Genomic DNA, 21,313 nt, shown 5'->3' with positions numbered 1-21,313 from the left:
AAATACCCCAAGTGGGCCCCAGCTACATCTGCATCCTGCGAAGGGCTGTTCTCTAAAGCAGACAAAATTATCTCAATTTAAAGAAACCACCTGCAGCCCAGGGCAGTGGAAAAGTTCTTTGTAAATGGAAATGAATGTCTTTTTATCCTAATAGCAATCACATCACAACCCGTTCCTCACTTTGTTTCAACCCCTCTGTCCTTGCAATCAGGAAACCAGACTAAATGTTGATTTTAGTTTATTGTCATTATCAGTTTAGCTCAATCTACCACAAAGCACGACAGTAGAGCTGATGAAGCTCCATGCAGCTTCAGCCCATAGGTGATAAGATGGATGAAAAGCTTCAGTGCTTCATCACAAGTTTCACCTCATCCAAGAGATTTCATCACCACTGAAGTCTTCCGGGATGGGCGGGGCCGTGTCGCGTCGCTGTGACGTAAATTGACGTTTACTGAGAAATGAAACTAAGTGGTTGAGAGGAAAAGTCTGCCCCATTACTGAGGGGTAAAGGGTGATGACAGCACTGTGTTCTGTGGCTGTGGGTTCATTTAGACTGCGTTAGTTTTACTAGAATTACAATGGAAACGAAAAACTTCGTCGCTCGACTAAATGAGTGTAAAGTCAACTCAAACTGGGACCTGAGATATGAGGACGTCGAGGCTGTTGGTCCTGCTCACAGTAAAACGTGAGTTGCAAATATTTTTTCGCATGTTTCGTGCCCGATTAAAAAGATCTGAAGAAACCTTAAATATGATGAGGTCATACTTTCCCATTGGTGTAGTTTGGGTGTGTGCTTATCCAGTTGTACTTCATGTAGATCATATAGTTCATGCAGGTCAACACCGTCAGCTGATTAATCACTAGTGTACTCGATGACTGTCCATTTTAAACCTGGCAGCACACGAGTTACTGACAATTCTCCTGAAATGCTGTGATCATGTGAGGTCTAGTGTTTACTGATGGTGAAAACAACTGCATTTACATCTATACACAAAGTCAATGTTTTGCTGACAACAGAAAAAAAGAGGTTTTCAACCAAAAAGCTTGAAAATGTATACACGTGTTGTTCACTTACTGTTGAAGGAACAGATGAATCCTAGGATTCAGACAGTCTCTAGGTGAACGCCTGGCTCTTTTACCCCTGGAGTGCTGATTTCTTTCTTACAGATTTACTGTGAAGGTAGTCGTGGATGGTAAAGACTATCCTCATGGCGTGGGCAGAAGCAAGAAGGAAGCCAAACAGAAAGCAGCTGAAAATGCTTTGAAAATCATAGAGGAATCTCACAAATTGGTAAGATTTTGTCTTGTCTGCTGATGTGACTTTCTGTCTTTCACAGCATCAGAGATGCATCCCCATCCCTGACATATATTTGTTGTCACTTGACAGACAGAAAGTGTAGCAGAAGATTCCACTGCACAAGTTGGTAAGCCACGTGTGGCTCAGGACAACTGTATAGGTTGGCTCAATGAATACGGTCAAAGGAACCAAGTGACAGTAAAGCCTGTAGAGTTGACAAAGCTGGGACCAAATCAAGCTATGCAGTAAGTTTCCTCACTGCTTTCTGAGTCATTCACAGTTCACTACTTTAAATGCAGGAAGTGGTTGGCCCTCTGTCACCTCGTTTTGCATCTGTCACTAAACATAGACAGGAGGTACAGCTGGAACTGGAGAGACCGCTTCTTTATCGAAATGAGTCCATTCATTCATTCATCATCAATATCCGCTTCCTCCGTTGTCTTGTGTCATGGGGTGCTGAGCCTATCCAGCCGACTGGGGGCGTAAGGCAAGGTACACTCTGGATGAACCCACGCAGACACGGGGAGAACATGCAAACTCCACACAGAGCGGGACTCGAACCGGGAACCGCCTTGCTGTGCAGCGGGCTCATTGAATTATTAAATTAGAGTTGGGAAAGCAGACACATGCAGAGTTCATTTTACCTCAAGAAAGTAGTGCATCCCTGGGATGTGCTTCAAGAAAAAATTGTGCATCCCAACGCAATGTCCATGCATCCCAAAAGTAACAACAGAATATACAGTAGAAGTGTGTGCAAGGATTAAGTTTTACAAATAGTACAATATAAAAACTAAACAAACTGTTAATTTCAATGTTTTTATTAATAACATCATAACTGCTTGAGTAAAATGAAAAAAATCATAAAAATCTGTAAAATTATTTATTAGTTTTATCAAAATGTTAAAGCCTGGTAGTCATTAAAAACAGTTTTAGAAATAAAGATTTAATAGTTTTTTTTTTACTTTTGCTTTTCACTCAATGCAGTGGTACCTGTACTTACAAATGTGTCTAGTTACGAAATTTTCAACTTACGAAACACCTCAACAGGAAAATATTGCCTCTAATTACAAAAGAAATTTCGAGTTATGAAAGGTAAAAGTACAGTATGGGCTGCTACTTGCAGCTACCAGAGGTTCCTGAACGCAACATTCTTATAGCTGCTCTGCCATTGGCTATTACCTAGCATCCTGGAATCCCATTGGCTAAGAGGGACCTCATCTGAGCCAATGAGGAGTTCCCTCATTGGATAAGGACGCTGCATTGGTGTCTATGCAGCGCCCTCGTCATTCGGCCCTCGATCCATGACGTGTTCTGATATTTTTGTGTAAATACTGTATATTAACTCTTTGAGTATTCGCTATAGCGAATACTCAGAGTTTCTTAGGGTCCATACATGGACCCTAAGAAAGTGACGGAGAAAAGAGGAAAAGAAAAGACAGGGAAAAGAGTTTTTTTGTCCGTACAAACAAAGCAAGAGATAATAGAAAAGCATGAGAAAGGGATGAGTTTGGTTGATCTCGCCAAAGAATATGGCCGTAATGCAGCTACAATCGACATGTTGTTAAAACAAAAGGAAGTTTAAGGAGTTGAAGGCATCACATGGGTGGTTGGAGATGTTCAAAAGGAGGACTGGAATTGACTGTTGTTTGGCATGGTGAGGCAGGAGCAAATTAACCAAAGAGGACAAAAAGCAATGAGGACAGCAGTTAAAAGGTAAATGACCGTCATTTTTAATAATAATAATAATGCATTAGATTTATATAGCGCTTTCTTGTCTGGACACTCAAAGTTGCTTACATTGGATCCATTATTCATTCACACCTCATTCATTATTGGTGGTGGTAAACTACATACGTAGCCACAGCTGCCCTGGGGCAGACTGACGGAGGCGTGGCTGCCAATCTGTGCCTACGGCCCCTCCGACCACCACCAGAACAATCACACACATTCACACACCAGCGAGTGCCTCACTTTTATTCTTTACCCTATTCTTTACAAGAGAGAAGACAATCCCACCTTCTGTCAAATGATGGATGACGTCACATAAATTTAATCATCAAAAAAAATACCTAAAAAATATAAGTCCCGCCCCTACCAGTGTATGTCCAGCCTCTCGTGTTGAATGTGGCTTCCTCCTTTTTTGTCAGTCACATGGTGATGGTGCGGTGAGAGGGTAAAGTTAATGAATGGGGGGGGGGCTCCTTGTGGGGTTTTCTTATGGAGGTAGAATGAGAAAGCTTCCAGTTAGGTGAGGTTGAGGTAGGTATGTGTATTATCTTCTTCTTTTCCTTTCGGCTTTTCCCTTCAGGGGTCGCCACAGCGAATCAGTTGCCTCCATCTAGCCCTGTCCTTTGAATCCTCTTCTCTCACACCAACTACCGTCATGTCTTCCCTCATTACATCCATAAACCTCCTCTTTGGTCTTCCTCTAGGCCTCCTGCCAGGCAGTTCAAAACTCAGCATCCTTCTACAAAATATATTCACTATCTCTCGACATGTCCAAACCATCTCAGTCTGGCCTCTCTGACTTTATCCCCAAAACCTCTAACACGTGCTGTCCCTCTGATGTATTCATTCCTGATCCTATCCTTCCTGGTCACTCCCAGAGAGAACCTCAGCATCTTCATCTCTGCTACCTCCAGCTCTGTCTCCTGTCTTTTCCTCAGTGACACTGTCTCTAGACCAAACAACATCGCTGGTCTCAACACAGTTTTGTACACCTTTCCTTTCATTTTAGCTGAAACTCTTCTATCACACATCACACCTGACACTTTCCTCCACCCGTTCCATCCTGCCTGTACACGCTTCTTCACCTCTTTTCCACACTCTCCATTGCTCTGGACTGTTGAGCCTAAGTACTTAAAATCCTCCACCTTCTTGATCTCTTCTCCCTGTAACCTCACTCTTCCACTTGGGTCCCTCTCATTCACACACATGTATTCTGTCTTACGTACTAACCTTCATTCCTCTCCTCCTGTTTTTTTTTTTTTTTTTCGCTGTAACCTAAAGCCTACAGCATGACTTTAGTATTTAGTTTACTGAAACATTGAACGCTGAGCATGCTTGAAGAAATATTTTTTGACCCTCGCTTACAACTAACATTTACAGCCCTCCTGGTAGGATCAAGCGGGAGTGGTAAATCATCCTTTGTCAAACAGCTTCTTCAAAATACGGAACATACTTTGTATAGACCGCCCGATCGAATCATCTGGTCGTACTCCTCTTATCAACCTATGTATGAGGAATTAGCTCAAAATGTAAAGATCAAATTTATTGAAGGTATTCCTGATTCTTTGACGGATGAAAATATTTTTCCATCAAATCAGCACAATCTGCTTGTGATAGACGATTGTATGGATATCGGTTTGAATCATGACAAAATAATGAAGGCTTTTACCGCGTATAGACATCATAGAAAATTATCAGTCATTTTCCTAGTTCAAAACTTATTTCACCAAGGGAAGTACAGTCGGGCGATTAGTTTAAACACAAATTATATCGTCCTCTTCAAATCTCCGCGTGATAAATTACAAATAAGAATTTTAGCACAACAGATGTTTCCAGGGCAGAGAGAATATTTTCTACAGAGTTTCAACGACGCAACATAAGAGTCCTATTCATATTTAATCATCGATCTAAGACCTGATTGCCCAGAACATTTCTGGCTAAGAAGTGGAATACTACCCAACCAGTGACCTGTAGTTTACCAGTATAAAAAGTGACTCGGGAAAATGTCTAAACAGATTAAAAGAAATCTACACATTTTAAAAGTCATGCTTGGTCTAAAACTGTCAGAGAGAAGAACCTTTCTATGTCAAGGATCAGACGATCTCATACTGGCACTCTGTGAAATAGCCCTTAACGTGTTGAAAGGCAACGTCCCGCTGACCACCAATCAATACAGCAGATTGAATAAAGAGAAGAAGTTTATCAAGCTTTTTGCTAATAGCAAAATAGGTGTGAAGCGTAAGCATAAGGTATTGACACAGAGCGGAGGTTTCCTACTCCCATTATAAAATTTCCTACTCCCATTCTTGATCAGTCTGCTTGCCGGTCGGAGATAGACGGAGATTGTCAAAGATTGTCGAAGATGTCATCATGTCATCATGTCATCCTTTAATAAAATGTACATGATTTCCCCACAACAACTGGAGAGTTTAACGAGGAGAAAAACAGGTTCAGAAAACATCGCAGAGAAGGCAGAAAACGACTTGAAAGAGAAAATGGAAAGAGTTTTGAACCAGCCGGGGACGGCATACAGCAAAAGTCTACATTATAATGAGCTACTTGAAAAATATCTTACCCTACTCAAAAAGAGGTGGAGTCAAGACCGTGAAATAGTTTTGAAGCTGCCTACTAACCCCACAGAGAGAGGGGGTGAAAATCGTGATCAGGGTGACGTAAGAGTGGAAGAAATGGAAAAATCTGATAGCATTGAAAATTATATTGAAAATGATATTTTACAGAATATTGGAGCGCGCAATCGGAAGAATGCTACCTGCATCCTTCAGAAGCTTTGTAATTCAAACCTTTTAAGATGGAACCCCTCGGGTGAGATCATTTTCCAGGATAAGACCATTAAAGGATCCCACATTTTTGATTTAATGAAGACTCTGTCTAACAGATGCTTCCATGCCAGAACCATTCCTCGTGGGTGGGGTGAATTCTTAAAAATTATATCGCTGTTAAATGTACCCTTAACCACGATTGCAAATACACATGCGTGTGAGCAATTGCGTCTTCGGCCACCTGAAGCCATGGCTGAGGCCACGGCTGAAGCCTTGAGTGAGTCGGATCTTCAAATATGTAGGAGTAAAAGAAAGCGTGGGGAAAAAATCAACTTCAACATCTCTTTTAGATATGGATTATAGCACCCCTGCTTCTAAATTGTCAAACAACGTGAAACAATTTTATACCCCAACTGCATCTGAATGGCGGCTGTCAACTCCGATACCCTCAAAATGGTTGGAATTCAGTCGTTGAAAATCACTTTGGTCTGATAAAAAAGCACTGGTTTGCGTATATTTTTTTTACATCAATTAAATGCTTTATTGTCACGTGAGTGAAAAATAGTATTCATTTTGAACATTCATAACAGCCTTTAAATTGTTTTAAAGTACATGCTTTCTGATTAGACGTTTTAGCAGTCTTCACATCTGACACACATTTGACACATTTCTGAACAAACTTTGTGACATAGGCATCATTCTTTTTTAAATGATCAGAATAGAGTCGCATTACTTCTTGAAAAGAAAGTCCTTTGAAGCATTGACATAGGAAGAGTATCGCGAGGGCTCCGCATGCTGCTGAATCGTCATCTTGTACTTGTAGTTTGTTGTACCGTATCTTGTGTGAATTTTTGTTTAAGAAGGATGAAAAACATACAGGATAAAATGGAAAGTCTGGGTCGTGACCGTAGCTATCAAAGAAGTTTGATATTCCTTTGTCTCCAATGATAATTCTGATTCAGTGTTCCCCCTCACGGGTATGATCGTGAGTGTTAGCGACTAAGTAGCATGGTCGCTTACTAATCTTAGACGGTAGTAAATCACTAGGGAAAACACCTCCAAACGACTCGAAGAGGATAGGTCTCAGAATAGATTCTATTTGAAGTTTTGAAATGTCAATATTATTCCACGTGTTGCAGTACATTATCTCCGCTAGCGCCACCTCATAAGGTCCTTGTAATTCTAAGGGTGGCAATAAAGTTATTGTGAAACTCGAACTGTCGTTGTCCGGGAAAATGTCATGACGGGCATTGGAGGGTAGTGTCACATAGAAAGACTCAGCCATTATTTTATCCTTCTTTCTGTCTTGCCTGTCTTCTTCCCAAGCTCTACGACCTCTTTAGCAGGGAGCCACGAGTCAAACTGGCTAGGCCACCCTCGCCATCGGACTAAAACCACTTTCTGACCATTTTTCTTATCCATAATTTTTCTATCCTAAATAGTGTGTCGGATGTGATTCTCACTTTTTGCAGTTCAGGCTCATAAAATGTCCCATTCAAAATTTCAACTTTTATGTCCCTTAATTTGTTCACCGGCGGTACTCTAGGGATACATTAATTCATGATAAAATATTCATCAGTGAATGATTGCTCATACATTTTATCGAATACGCCGCGGTACTTTGATATCCTCACAGTGTCACCCTCTTTGAATCTAAACATAGTATGCTTAGACAGATCGACTGTACCATAAACATTTTCAAACACATGTGACGTCTTGCTTGGAGTCACTTCAGATGGTTTCATTTTTATACTGCTGTGATAAGAGTTGTTATATCCATCTGGTAAGTCCTTAATTATATATATGTATCGGCGAGTGTTTTTCGCAGTGAAGTACCTCCACATTTTGGATTTCAAAGTTTTGGTAAGACGTTCTACAACTGACGCTTTGAGCTCACTCGCGGTTGCAAAGTGTCGGCTGTTGTGTTTCTTCATAAGTTTTTTGAAGACGCCGTTAAAAAATTATTTTCCTGCGTCAGTCTGGATTTTACTCGGAATACCGCTCTCTTCTAATATTAAAGCAAAAGCCGCTGCCACTTCGCTAGCCGTTTTGTTTTTCAAGGGCCGCGCATAAGCCTTCTTTGAAAAAACATCGATTACAGTCAGCAGAAACTTAAACCCATCATTGTCTTTCGAAAGGTCTGCTTGAAATTGATAGAGGGCGTGGTGCAAAAACGTGGTTTCTAGCGTAGTTTTTTCGAGCTGTTTTGTGCAAGGTGTAAGCATCCTGACCGGACAGCCAATCCTCGACTTGAACACTTGAAACTTTTTCACCAATCTGCTCTTTTACAGCTTTTTGAAGCCTTTCTATCCCTCAGTACAATCCCGCTTTTCGTGGGTCATAATATATCCTCTTGAATACACTCTTTCTTTCTTGAAGTCATGTCTGCTAGTGAACAGATGAAAATAGAACATTGCGTTTTTCACAAGTTTTATTGATTACGATAAAGTATCAACGTACTTCAAAAAACATATCAATTCACATGCAAAGCTTTAACAATGAAGTCTTGTGTTATATCGAGTACATGGTTCACATCTACTACATATGTATTTTTCAGTTTAAATGATAATACATCCACTATAAAGGCATACAACACATATAAATGCGAGTGATTGATAACGCCGATACAAACACATTCCACAATTTTACACATTGTGTTTTCAAAACTATCAGTATTTAAGTTTGAACAGGTATACACCAGGTTTTTCCAATCCTCTAATACAGCCATCTGTCTCACACTAGCCAACACACATTCAAAACAGATCAAAGCTTTTCTATTGACAGTCACGTCTGTCTGATACTGTGAAACATCATTGACACAATTAGCAATCGCATGTTTCAAAATTGCATCGTCAACTATTTTAGGAGACGGTTTGAAAAATAACCACCCATATTTTTTTTCTTTTTTCAGATTAATGTCTGATTTAAGAGTTCCAGAAGCCTAGGAATTCCGCCAGCAAATCTTTTCTCTCCTCACCTCCTCCAGCTGTGTAGCCCACAACGATCTCTTCAACTTTTTCTAAAATGTCTGCTTCAGTCCTCAGATCGTGTAGGAAGGCCTCTGCAGCTCCTGCTCTAGCCTCTACTACGTCCAACCCAGCTTTCTCCAATGTATACTTGATAGCTTGAAGAAATTCCCAGCTCAGCAAATCCACCATTAACTCTTCAAAGTTAGCAGAAAAATATGCTGGCTGAGTAGGATAGAGGCAAGCGTGCCATCGTTGACTCGGATGATCTGTCTGAGACCGGAAACAGTTTCTCTTAATATGCTTCACCACAACGACTTTCACGGCGCTGGCGACACAGGCTTTCACAATATCAAGGAAATCGGCATTTGTTGTCATCCGAGACTGAGGCTGTGGTGAATCAGGAGATGTCAGGAGGTTGTTGAGAGTGGCTGCGATGTAGGCTGCTTGAGTCTCTGAAGTTCCCGTACTATCCCCAGTATGAACAGTACGGTGGAGGCCCGCAGGGTACGTCAGCCGTCGTCGTACTGTTGTGGAGAGACTCTCCTGAGCAGGATGCCTCTGGTGTAGGACTTATACGTATATATATTTTAATAGTTTTTAATTCAAGAAAACACTCATTGTCTTTGATTTTTCTACAACTTTGGCATATTTTTAGAGACATGGAGGTAATCAATCAATCGATCAGTCGAATAATCAACCTTTATTTGTATAGCGCTTAATCACATCAGCAGACAGTTCAGAGCGCTTTAACAGACAGGCAAATCCAACAGGACGCTTATTATTGTTATTATTATTATTATTATTGCTCTGGAGGGTCTAATTAACTCCTCGCTCTCACTGCAGCGTGTAAAACGAGCAAACGTCGTGTTGCCCTTTGGTCAATTTTAATAAGGTAGAATCATGGAGGTGAGTCTCGTGAAGACAAACTCGCACGAAATCAAAACATAATGGTGATTTCCGGGTTTGAAATTTAAGGGGAGAAATGGAAAAATTGTGACTATTTTTGTTGAATGGTAGTGCATTTAAAGCTTGCATCTCACCCCTTTCAAAAAATAGTCATCGAAGGACGCACGCAAACGAGAACAATGCACATGTATTGTTTTGACCCCTCAAATGGATTGTCACAGACAGATGAGTAACAACTGCTGAAACCTACTTACAGATGTTTGCAGTGTCCTACCTCAGAACAACCTGAGAAGAACTTTTCATCCACGACTGAACTGAGTTGTTTAGCTGTTCCTTTAAGCTGACGCCTTAAAACAGCTATTGTTTTCAGGTGCTTCAGATATATTCTTAGAATATATCTGATTTTATTTTGAAAATATAATACTTGTAGTGGCTCAGACGATTTGGTTGCCATGTGTCCATTTTTGATCACTTTTTGGTCTGATGTCTGGACCTTTGCATGAAAAGTAATGCTGATAACCACTGACAGTGTGAAAGGAACCTTTTTATTTTTATGATGACAATTGTATAAAGCATTTGCTGACTTGAGTTGCCCACACCCTCTATTTCAGGTACCTGTTTATAATGCTTTAACAAGAAGCTTGTTTGATATTAGGTGCTGTTATTTCATGGTTGGTGATAAGGAGTATCCAGCTGCTACCGGGAGGACAAAGAAAGAGGCCAAGGAGGAAGCAGCTAGGCTTGCCTGTGCTGTAATACAGGTGTGTGTTTGTGTGTGTGTGTGTGTGTGTGTATAAGTAGGTAGTTTTTTCAAATGTTACACAACTGGCATTCTTAATCAAGACATACTTTTTCCCGAAAACAGAAACCCATGCTTTCGAGTCAAACAATGGATGAAGTGAATGAGAGTGTGTTGGAAAGCAGGTGAGCACAGCTGTCTGACTCTGTAGATCTCCAAATTATGTTTAAAAAATGTTCTCTGGTTTGTCTTCATGTTACAGCAGCAAGTCAACTATGAATATGACAGAAACTGATGAAGGTTTTCTGGAGATTAATTTCATTGGAAGGATCAACGACTACTGTCAGAGATCCAAGCTCACCTTTGATTATGTGTTGGTAGATAAACGTGGTCCAGCTCATGACCTTCGGTGAGTATGACATGAGTATAACCTGATTACTAACTCCAGATGGATATCAGCCACATTGTTGTGAATATTTTCTTCCTATTAACAGGTTTTACTATAAATTAGTCATCAACAATAAGGACTACGCTGTAGGAGAGGGCAGGAGTGCTACAAAAGCCAAACAAAATGCTGCACAGCGTGCCTGGTATGCCCTTCAAGAACTATCAGACCGGAACAGCAAGGTATATAACATTTAGTGTTACTTACACATGACAAATAAGGTTTACTTTAATATAGTGCCTAGTTATCAGGTTAACTGGTTACCTGAGCCTTTACTTAACACCAGGTATCTATCTCCACACCTTTAAATATCCTAAAAGTATGCAATTGTGTTTTCTGACCATGTCAAAGCAAAACGTTTTTGTCATCAATTAGTTTTATTGTCATTTGCACCACAATCAAATAGAGCGTTCACTGATAGTCAAATTGTTATCACAGGTTCCCTCAGACAATACTTAAAAATATAAGGAAGAAGAAAACAAAACAATTTAAATAAAACTAAGATGGATAAATAAACTAAGTAATAAAATGTAGCTCTAAAACTCAACCTAAGTGATAGTATTTGGTCAGGGGACCATGCCTCAGTTTTTCCTGCAGGTTTTAAACATATTTCCAGTATTTCTTTTTATAATACCAGTGATAAAGTGGACCAGTGTGTGTAGTACCGGAGCATACGCCCCCCTGCAGAAGTATTGGAAGAGTGAATTACCATGAAAGCATTTGGGCTTTACGTCCAAAGAAGAATATGAGACAAAAAATCAACAGTTCAGCTTTTATTTCCAGGTGTTTCACAAGTTAGAAGATATCAGAAGATGTCATTTCAGAATGACTCAGCAAAATAAATGCTGACAGTCATTCTGAATTAGATGAGTCGCAGCCCATCACAATGGAAGTATTCCATTTCCATTTTAGCAGGGACGATAGTGGTGCCAGAGGGACCAGAATGCAGAGGATTAATGGGAGACGGGCCTAAGTAAGAAATCCTACGGCTTGTCGGCAGGACTAGGCTAAACCTAAACATTGAGACTGAACCCCCCCCAATATTACTGTATTTCCCGCACTATAAGGCGCACCTAAAAGCCTATAATTCTCTCATAAACCCGCAGTGCGCCTTATAATCCGATATGCCTTGTATATGAAATAAATTATAAAATAAACCATTAAAGGTGTGCCTTATAATCCAGTGCGCCTTATCTTCTTCTTCTCCTTTCGGCTTTTCCCTTCAGGGGTCGCCACAGCGAATCAATTGCCTCCATCTAGCCCTGTCCTTTGAATCCTCTTCTCTCACACCAACTACCTTCATGTCCTCTTTCACTACATCTATAAACCTCCTCTTTGGTCTTCCTCTAGGCCTCCTGCCTGGTAGTTCAAAACTCAGCATCCTTCTACCAATATATTCACTATCTCTCCTCTGGACATGTCCAAACCATCTCAGTTTGGCCTCTCTGACTTTATCCCCAAAACCTCTAACATGTGCTGTCCCTCTGATGTACTCATTCCTGATCCTATCCTTCCTGGTCACTCCCAGAGAGAACCTCAGTATCTTCATCTCTACTACCTCCAGCTCTGTCTCCTGTCTTTTCCTCAGTGACACTGTCTCTAGACCAAACAACATCGCTGGTCTCACCACAGTTTTGTACACCTTTCCTTTCATTTTAGCTGAAACTCTTCCATCACACATTGTGGAAGTGAAATAATGCATGTGTAGGTCACATTTCAAATCAGAGGAAACCCAACACTCTCACCACAACATCACACCTGACACTTTCCTCCACCCGTTCCATCCTGCCTGTACACGCTTCTTCACGTCTTTTTCACGCTCTCCATTGCTCTGGACTGTTGAGCCTAAGTACTTAAAATCCTCCACCTTCTTGAACTCTTCTGTATTTTCTACAGAAAATACTGGTTATATGTTAGGGAAACAGATACGTTTTGAGTCTAGATTTAAAGATACTGTATCTACAGATTCAGACTTTCTAATATCTATAGGGAGATTATTCCACAGGAAAGGGGCACGATAGGAGAAGGCCCTCTGGCCACCTGACTTCTTTTTAACTCTGACCTTCATCTCCTCAGGTATCTTATGGATCTGATGTTTCACCCACTGGGCTGTTAAGCAAACCGTAAGGCACAAACCAAACAGCACAAAAAATGGCACAGCTTAATGTTGGGAATATTCTATCAGTGAGTCTCACTGCTTTCCCCAAAGGGAGTTCTGTGAACTGAATCCAGACGCCACACCCGGAGCCACGAGTGAATCGATTGTTTTCACTGATTCACCTGAACCCCTCAAGATGCCGGTCAGTTATTGTCTCCCCCAAAGAAATTGTGTCGACACTCATGTCCTTTCGTTTTGTTTTGTTTTTAAATTTTTTTTTTTTTTGGGGGGGGGTGAAAAACCACCTTCTATTTGTATTACCTTTTCCCACACTCTTATTAACTGTTTAAAGCACTTTTGTGTCTCACGTAAGTCCGAGACTAACGGAACAGAGCGCACTTCAAGATCCCATTGGAAGCAGGTCTGTGCTGAACAGTAATGGGCCAAAGATGGAACCTTGTGGAACACCACATGTCGTCAGAACTTTTCCAGAATGTTTCTTAATCATTTCACAAGGTTCACAGATTATTCAATGAGAGAGAGAACAAGTACGACCAAGTGTGTGTTAGTAATAAGTTAATCAGTACAGTACATATGTTAATCATTTTTCAGATGAAGTAAAGGTGAAGGTCTTTATTTTGTCATTATACAGATGTGCAACGAAAGAGGACCTCTTTATGGAGCATTCATTTATATGATAGATTTAGGATTTTTCTTAATTTATCTTCTTTCTTCCCATTACAAAGATTCAAAATCCAGTCGTGAAGGCCAAAAGACGGTAAGAAGGCATCATTCAGAGTTACAGTAGAGAAATATGTCGCCTAATGGTCATTATTTTTTTGTCAGACTTGCACCAAGTTTCAACAATGTCAACAACAGCATGGAGGTAGAGTGAAAAGAAGTGAATCATGCACATTTGTTCTTTAAATTTTTGTTTAATTTTTATACCATGGATTTTTTTTATTTGAGGAGCCTCTGCACTTCAAAGGCACGCCTAGAGAAAGCAGTGAAAGTGACAAAATAAAATCATTAGCAGCCTCAAGGTAAGAAATGAAAAGCAATGCAAATGTTATCATAATATAATAATCATAATAAATCTCCATATGTATTTTTCTGTTTTACCTCAGCAGTGTTTTTATGTTAATCTCAGCAGGTTCATGTTAGATTTTGATTCCATAGAGTGGCTCGGTTCAGGAGCTTTTGGTGGCGTTTACAAGGCACAGCGAAAACTGGAAAAGAAATATTACGCTGTGAAGATTGTCCGCTGGAAGGAGTAAGTCAATAAGAAAAAAACTTTCACTTCATTTAACAGAACGATGTGCCGCTTTTCTCCTTTATACAGTATTTGTCCTCCAAGTCACATAGGTTGTCTTCTTATCTTAATAGATAGGTCTGGCCGATTACAAAAAGAGCTATATAAACTAAACTGCCATTTGTCAGTCAGTGAACTTCCTGTGAATAAGTCCAATGATACATTACACTATATGAAATGCATGAATGTCACTCTCTTGCTGGAAGACGCAAGCAAACAAACACTCTGTAACATGACTGCTTTAGCAATTGAAACTAAAAAAGGCGGGGTAAAGTAAACACATTTTTGACATGACTGATATAGTGTGCAGCCTTTGTGTGATGCAAAATTGAGCCTTACTCTTGTCCAGGAAATCTCTCCGAGAGGTGAATGCATTATCAGAGCTTCTCCATTGCAATATTGTTCGATACTACACGTGCTGGCTGGAAGATTCAGGATACCAGTTGGACAATTCAACCAACAGTTCCAGCAGTTCACAGTAAATCCCATCCACTCCCTACAATCCCCACTGAACCATACCTTTTTGTTGAACGAGTCATTAAGTGTTTCTGGAAATTCCTTTCATAGGTCGTCTATCGATTCCTCGAAGTTCCTCTACATGCAGATGGAGCTGTGTGACACCATGACACTTAGAGTGTGGATAGATGAGAAGAATTTTCAGAATGCGAAGAATTCTCAGAAAGACTCGAAAAGAAGAGATGAAGGTCTAAATATTGTTGAGCAAATAGTGTCTGGAGTGGAGTACATTCACGGCAAAAATCTCATCCACAGAGATCTGAAGGTAAGAAAGTGGGTAAAACAAACTTTTCTTTAATTGAAGCAGCATCATGAATGTATTTGTGTGGTGCCTTCCCTCCTCCAGCCTGCCAACATCCTGTTTGGACAAGATGGAACTATAAAGATTGGAGACTTTGGTCTGGTCACTATTGAAAGTGAAGATGCTGAGAGCATGGTGGAGAGGACCGTTTACAAAGGAACACCATCTTACATGGCCCCTGAGCAGGTGAGACTTTCTATACTGACAGTAACTTTAATCCGTGCAGCTCCAGAACTTCAGTGTCTTTTGTCAGAACAGTGGTATTCTTGTTCTGTTTTTGTAACAGAAGAGCAGAAGAAGTTATGACCGGCAGGTGGACGTATTTGCTCTGGGGTTGATTTTTTTTGAACTTCTTTGGAGGATAACCACATCCCACGAAAGGAAAGTGGTAAGAAATCACATTTTTAAAAGTCAATGTTTATTGTGATGACCCAATTTACCAGGTAAGAAATGTTGGTTGATATTTAAACCTAACAAGAACTTTGCAGGCTTTGTTCTTCTTATAGTTATTTTACTTAGTGAGTGTGAAAAAACAAACAAAAGAGGCCAGCTTATGGATTACACATTTACAAGCCGTAAAACTTGAAAATCATCCTCTACAATACAAAAACAGTGTTTGTTGAAGATGAGTATTCCATGCTGCCTCTTATGTTTTACAATGTAGCATCAGTAAATGCCAGTAAACATTTGAATTTCTTTCTTCAAGGCATTTGGGATCAGTCCAGCAAAAGGCTTTATCCTAGAAATGTACATACGGTACTTCCTGTTACATACCAATGTGTCATCAATAAGGTGTTGCAGCCAATCAGCTTGTGTTCAAAAACTGAGCTTTCTTCCTCCTTTCCATTGCTGCTTAAATTACAGATTTGGAATGATGTCCGAAACCAGAAGCTTCCACGAGAATTTTTATGTCATTTCCCCTTTGAGGTACGTCAGCATTCTTTCACATTACAATGTTCTTTCATTTGTGATAGAACAGGAACAAGGGAGTAGTAATGTAGTTGGTGGAACAGAAATAATTTATGTTGAATAAGTAATTGGAATTGAGTGGAGCCTCGGTAGATTTTACTGATATATTGGAAACCAAACAGCTGTTGATTTAGTCATCTGTTGCAGAGCGATACTATAAAATCAATGCTACATGCAAAGCCGGAAGACCGACCTGAAGCAAGAAAACTGAAGGAGGACTTGGAGGAGTACATGGACAGACTCACAAATAAGAGCGATGACAGAAAGACTGTTTGATCATGATGGAGATGCTCAGTCAGACGAAGACAGCACAAACACACAGTGTTCCATAATATTTTTAAAGAGTCTTTTAATTGCATTTTCATTAATTTATGTGATAATATGTGCTGGAGTGTGAGATGTTGATGGGATGAGCAACATAACATTGTGCATTTTAAAATCAAGGAGTGCATTTCCTTTTTAACCTGTAACGGTGTCCTTCATAAGTACCTAATCAGCTGGGACTGTAATCATGTAACTCACGTTTAAAAGGTTTAAATCAGTTTGATGTTGATGATGTGAAGTCTGCCAATGACGATCTACATTTTTTTTATATTCAAATGTGTCTAAGAGACTTTTTTTATCCACTTTGTCACCCAATTGCTTACATGCACTACGCTAAGAAAATCCCTGACAGTTTTTTTTTTTTTTGGTCATGATTCATTCACTGATTCTTGTAAACTCAATGTAGGGTATGATCAGGTGTGATTCCACTGCCTGGGTTCTTTCAGTTTACATGTAGTTTTGTCCATCGTCTGCTCTCCATGATAATCCTTTCATTACTTGTGAAGTTTAATAGCCTAAGCTTTGCTGCAAAACAGCAAAAATGATGTTTGAAAGAAAACAAGACATAGTCTTTAAGTTAGTACATAAATATATGTGTCAGTGTGAGAATCGACGTCTCACTGTGTTCAGAGGTAAAGGCCTCGTAGACCAATGAAATGGGCTGGGACACGTGAATGAATCAATGGACCAGTTGTACTGTTGATTTTGTTCAGTTTTTCTTGGACTCTTTATGGACATACAGTACATGCATGCATGCATGCAGTACATACTGTAAAGTGAAATAATTTACCTGTAGCGAGTTGCAAAAAAACTATAGCTCAAATATTAAAAACGTGCATTTTAAATTGTAGCAAAATTCAATGTCTTAACCTATTTAGATTAATCGATCAGTTCTAACTTGGCTGTAGGTTTCGGTGTGCGTGAGTGTTTGTCTTTCATGTGTCTCTGTGATGTCCTGGCAAAGTGTCCGGGGTGTAGTCTGCCCATCACCCGTAGTCAGCTGGAGAGGCTCCAGCAGACCTATGACCTGCAAAGCAAAAGATTATGTCGTCTACAGGACTAGATGGATGGACTTCAGTGTCTGCTGACAATATTCAGAGCTGTAGGATTTCAGAGTAGCTCAAAGTGATTTTTACATTCTTGGCGCCACGAAATAACAGGACGAAGTGTAGTGGAAGTATTTCTCTAGTAGGACTTTGTTTCGTTCAGTCATTTCAGTGATGTCAGACTGTCAGACTTAGCAGTAGAGATAAACTACGCAGTGAAGCAGCACATATTGTTTCTTGGCTGTTCCTTTAACATCCTGTAGCTTATATCAATTTAGTTTCTATATCACAAGCACTGAAAGTCAAAAGACCAACAGGACACTAAAGCCTAGTTATTTATGTAAATTGTGAGACTAGAACAAAAGTGTTCGTATTTCTTAAAAATATTTTTTAAAAGTGAATATTTTGTTTAAATGATGGAAATCTTTAATTTGATTTTTAGTACAAAACTTATAAGCTTACATTGTTCTTTGTATTTAAAGCGCATATACTGTAGAATGTTCACTTGAATCAGTTCCACCACGTCAACATTTTCATCTAATCCACATATCATTTAATTTCTTAATGTTACATAGATGAAAAAGTGTCTCTGCCAAAGTACAAGAATGTATCACTGACAGTTCCCTTATATTTTCATATACCTATCTGTTACTGATTTATCTTACTTCATGACAAAAACTTGAAATATACTGTACAAAAATATAAAAATAGATAATCCAATTCTAAACAGATTCTTGAATATCTAGAATGAACGAACGGTTTATTTGTTTCATTTTCTTGTCTAGTTTGAAGGTAATTTAAAAACACATTCTGGTTGTCCTGTTGTTGTCTTTCACTATGTGCCCTGTAGGGGGCGCTATGGTACCGTATAACTTCTCAATGCGGCTGAGGACTCCAGGCGTCTGCCTGCGGTTGAAAAAGGTTTACCTCACAGCAAGTGGGCCAAAACAGAGGGAGCTGTGTGACATTTAATCATGCCTCCAGCGCATGCTTGATGATTAGCATCTCTTTGGAAAACAACAGTCAGAAATCCCAAATGCAGGATACACCAACAATCACCGAGCCGTGTACACAGTGTTCATTCCCCTTGGTAATCCCGACCCTCCCTTGTGCAATTTCTTCCAGGATCGATCGATCGATCTATCTATCTATCTATCTATCTATCTATCTATCTATCTATCTATCTATCTATCTATCTATCTATCTATCTATCTATCTATCTAATCAGCACACATCAGCTAAGTGTGTTAACTCAACGATCACCAACACACCTGGCCACTGAAGCTGTGTGTGTGTGTGTGTGGTTGGATCAAACATCTACAGATAGGTTGTTTCCAAGTTATTGAATCTATCAGAAATTTCCATTAAAAGAAGAGTTCTAACAAAAGTAACCTGAAAAAAGACAAAAACGTCCCTATTCTTGGGTTTCCGATATTCACTTTCGGAATTTTTCTAAGGATTTAGATGTTAATCCAGCAATTTTTTGTAGCACGTTAAACTATAATGGTCAAATTTTAGAGAAGTGATAGTTCTGTCAGCTGACTAGATGAACAGAACTGTATGTAGTTACTTAAAGACCGTTTTTGTCAGATGCCTGAGGAGCATTTTGGATACTACATCGATTGTCCCATTCCAAAAGGAAACCATAGCTGGACAGAATGTTGGTGCTGGCCAGATAGTTTCACTCAGGATTTGTTGCCGTTTTCTGTGTCGTTCCTGCTCTTTGGACTCTCTGCTCAAAAACATGAAAAGTGTTGGAACAGTTATGACACTCTAAAATTATGTTAACTGCAAGTCCATGTATAGTTAGTGATGGGCAGATGAAGCCCCATGAAGCGTTGAAGCTTTTCATCCCAGTCGGTTCACTGTGGTTCGAAGCTTCATGAGGCTTCATTTGCTCTATTACGACATCTACTGGATGCTAAAATACCAGTTGGCAGGACTTCCAAGTGTGTGTCATTTTGCAGAAAGACTGTGAATAAAACTGTCAGCAAAATAAGGAAGTGTGTGTGTGTGTGTGTGTGCGTGTGTGCGTGTGTGTGCGTGTGTGTGTGTAAAAAATAACAAATCAAATAAATCTATTAACAATTCCTGTAGGGAAATTACTTTTGTTTAACTCCAAATGCTTGCACGCATACAGTATATATATACACACACACACACACACACACACACTGGCAGTATGGAAAATGATCATTTGGACATGACAAAAATGAAATTACAGTAAACATATAGAATGAGGGGAGGGTGGTTGGGGTGGGGTATGGACAGTGATTGTGCTTTTGTAACATTGAGGTAACCCAGCGATTATACTTGGGTCATATCATTGGTTTTTATTTAAAAACAACATTTCTGTCCACTGTGGCAGGTCTTAGGTGATTTTTCTTTTGTGACAATATTTCCCCTGTCAATAGAAAACATCCACTTTATATCGCTGTCAAAACTCACAGCACAAACCCAACCACTGCCTGAATCAGGCCATGTCCACTCGTAGCCTCTTAAGTGTGTTGATCAACACATTTATAAGCAGAAAAACCCCGAGAACAGGATGTGTGGAAATTCACGCAGTTCCTCCTGCATGACAACCTCCATCACAGAGTTCTCCCACCAGCCGGCAGCACATCCCGGTCCGGAACGTGAATGAATGAATGAATGAATAAATAAATAAATAAATAGATAAATAGATAAATATATAAACTTTTTGACTCCTAAAGAAAGAAACAGACGAATAAATATCCAACTGTCAAGCATGTTTATCAACACGTCTTCAACATAGAGCTGTTATACGTCAGAAAAGAGCTGGTTTTAACTCTGTTCATTCTGTGTGTACATGTAGACAAGGGTCACACACACTAACGGTTAATGCGTTCCAGGAACCACACGCGATTGAAGTATCTGTGATCGAGATCTATTTATTTATGTGATGCGATCTATTTATCTTTTGTTTACGGTAATTTAAACGTTTATGAACCCTCCCAATACTGATAATAAACCACCTTCTATCTGCATTACCTTTTCCCCTTTATTGACTGTTTAAAGCACTTTTGTGTCTCACGTAAGTCCGAGACTGACGGAACCGTGCGCACTTCCAGCCAATAGAATGTGCGTGCAGTATCATGTGACTGCCTACTAAAAATCCGCGATGATGTGGAATCACAATCGTTGATGTGCGAATGCGCGAGGACGCACTGTACATAGGTGAGGAGATGCTGTATTTTAATCTTTCGTATTACAGTACTGTTCTTAATCAAAATATCAGAACATTTTTCTATTATTATATTGAACATTAATCCATTTTTATTTTTATGTTGAAAAACATATTCTTTAAAATTATTGTACGTACATTTTTATTAAGGGAAAATGCCATAATCTGTATTTTGATCATTATACTGAAGTTTTTTTTTCCTTGGATGAAAACGTGCATTTAACAGACAGTATTCATCTCATTGGAGTCAAATACAATTTAACTTCCTAAACACCTCTGAATAATTAAATGTCTTTTAGGTATCAACCGCATGAGAAAACATCTTTCCTTGACATTTACACCACCAAAACAACATCCTCTTACATTTTAGCAAAAGGTCTATCTAAGATAAGAAACCTGGTATGTTTCCAATCTTCCCCGGCTGTCACACTTGTGCGAGCTGGGTTATTGGATGTATTGAGGTCACTTCCTCTGAGAGTAGTGTGGGCATTGAAGCAGCGCTCTAGTCAGTGGCCTGGACCGTGTAGCCGGGAGTAAAATAGACTCACCAGTCGGGAGCACAGCAGCAGTGTCTCCCCAAAGTCCCAGGGGTCGGAGGAAGCGATTGCTATGTGCACAGCCTCGTTTCAGAAACAACAACCAGAGTTTGTTCTGGTCCGACTGTTTTAGGAATCAGTC

The 21,313-nt window shown here is 39.7% G+C and overlaps 1 protein-coding gene across 1 annotated transcript; it reads left to right on the top strand.

Moving 5' to 3' along the window:
• The first annotated feature begins 474 nt into the window (after positions 1 to 474).
• On the top strand, positions 475 to 18,111 carry LOC137603583 (interferon-induced, double-stranded RNA-activated protein kinase-like). Its single transcript, XM_068327176.1, has 19 exons — positions 475 to 685; positions 1,168 to 1,291; positions 1,388 to 1,542; positions 10,336 to 10,441; positions 10,546 to 10,604; positions 10,682 to 10,828; positions 10,914 to 11,046; positions 12,941 to 12,987; positions 13,074 to 13,164; positions 13,709 to 13,740; positions 13,809 to 13,848; positions 13,932 to 14,005; positions 14,113 to 14,235; positions 14,624 to 14,752; positions 14,842 to 15,055; positions 15,137 to 15,277; positions 15,378 to 15,479; positions 15,956 to 16,018; positions 16,208 to 18,111. The coding sequence occupies exons 1-19, from the start codon at positions 579 to 581 to the stop codon at positions 16,334 to 16,336; spliced, it is 2,016 nt and encodes a 671-aa protein (XP_068183277.1). The 5' UTR covers positions 475 to 578; the 3' UTR covers positions 16,337 to 18,111.
• Positions 18,112 to 21,313: the final 3,202 nt, after the last annotated feature.

Source organism: Antennarius striatus, chromosome 11, assembly GCF_040054535.1.
Source record: "Antennarius striatus isolate MH-2024 chromosome 11, ASM4005453v1, whole genome shotgun sequence".
NCBI classification, from domain to species: domain Eukaryota; kingdom Metazoa; phylum Chordata; class Actinopteri; order Lophiiformes; family Antennariidae; genus Antennarius; species Antennarius striatus.
This window is presented reverse-complemented; position numbering and strand designations above follow the sequence as displayed.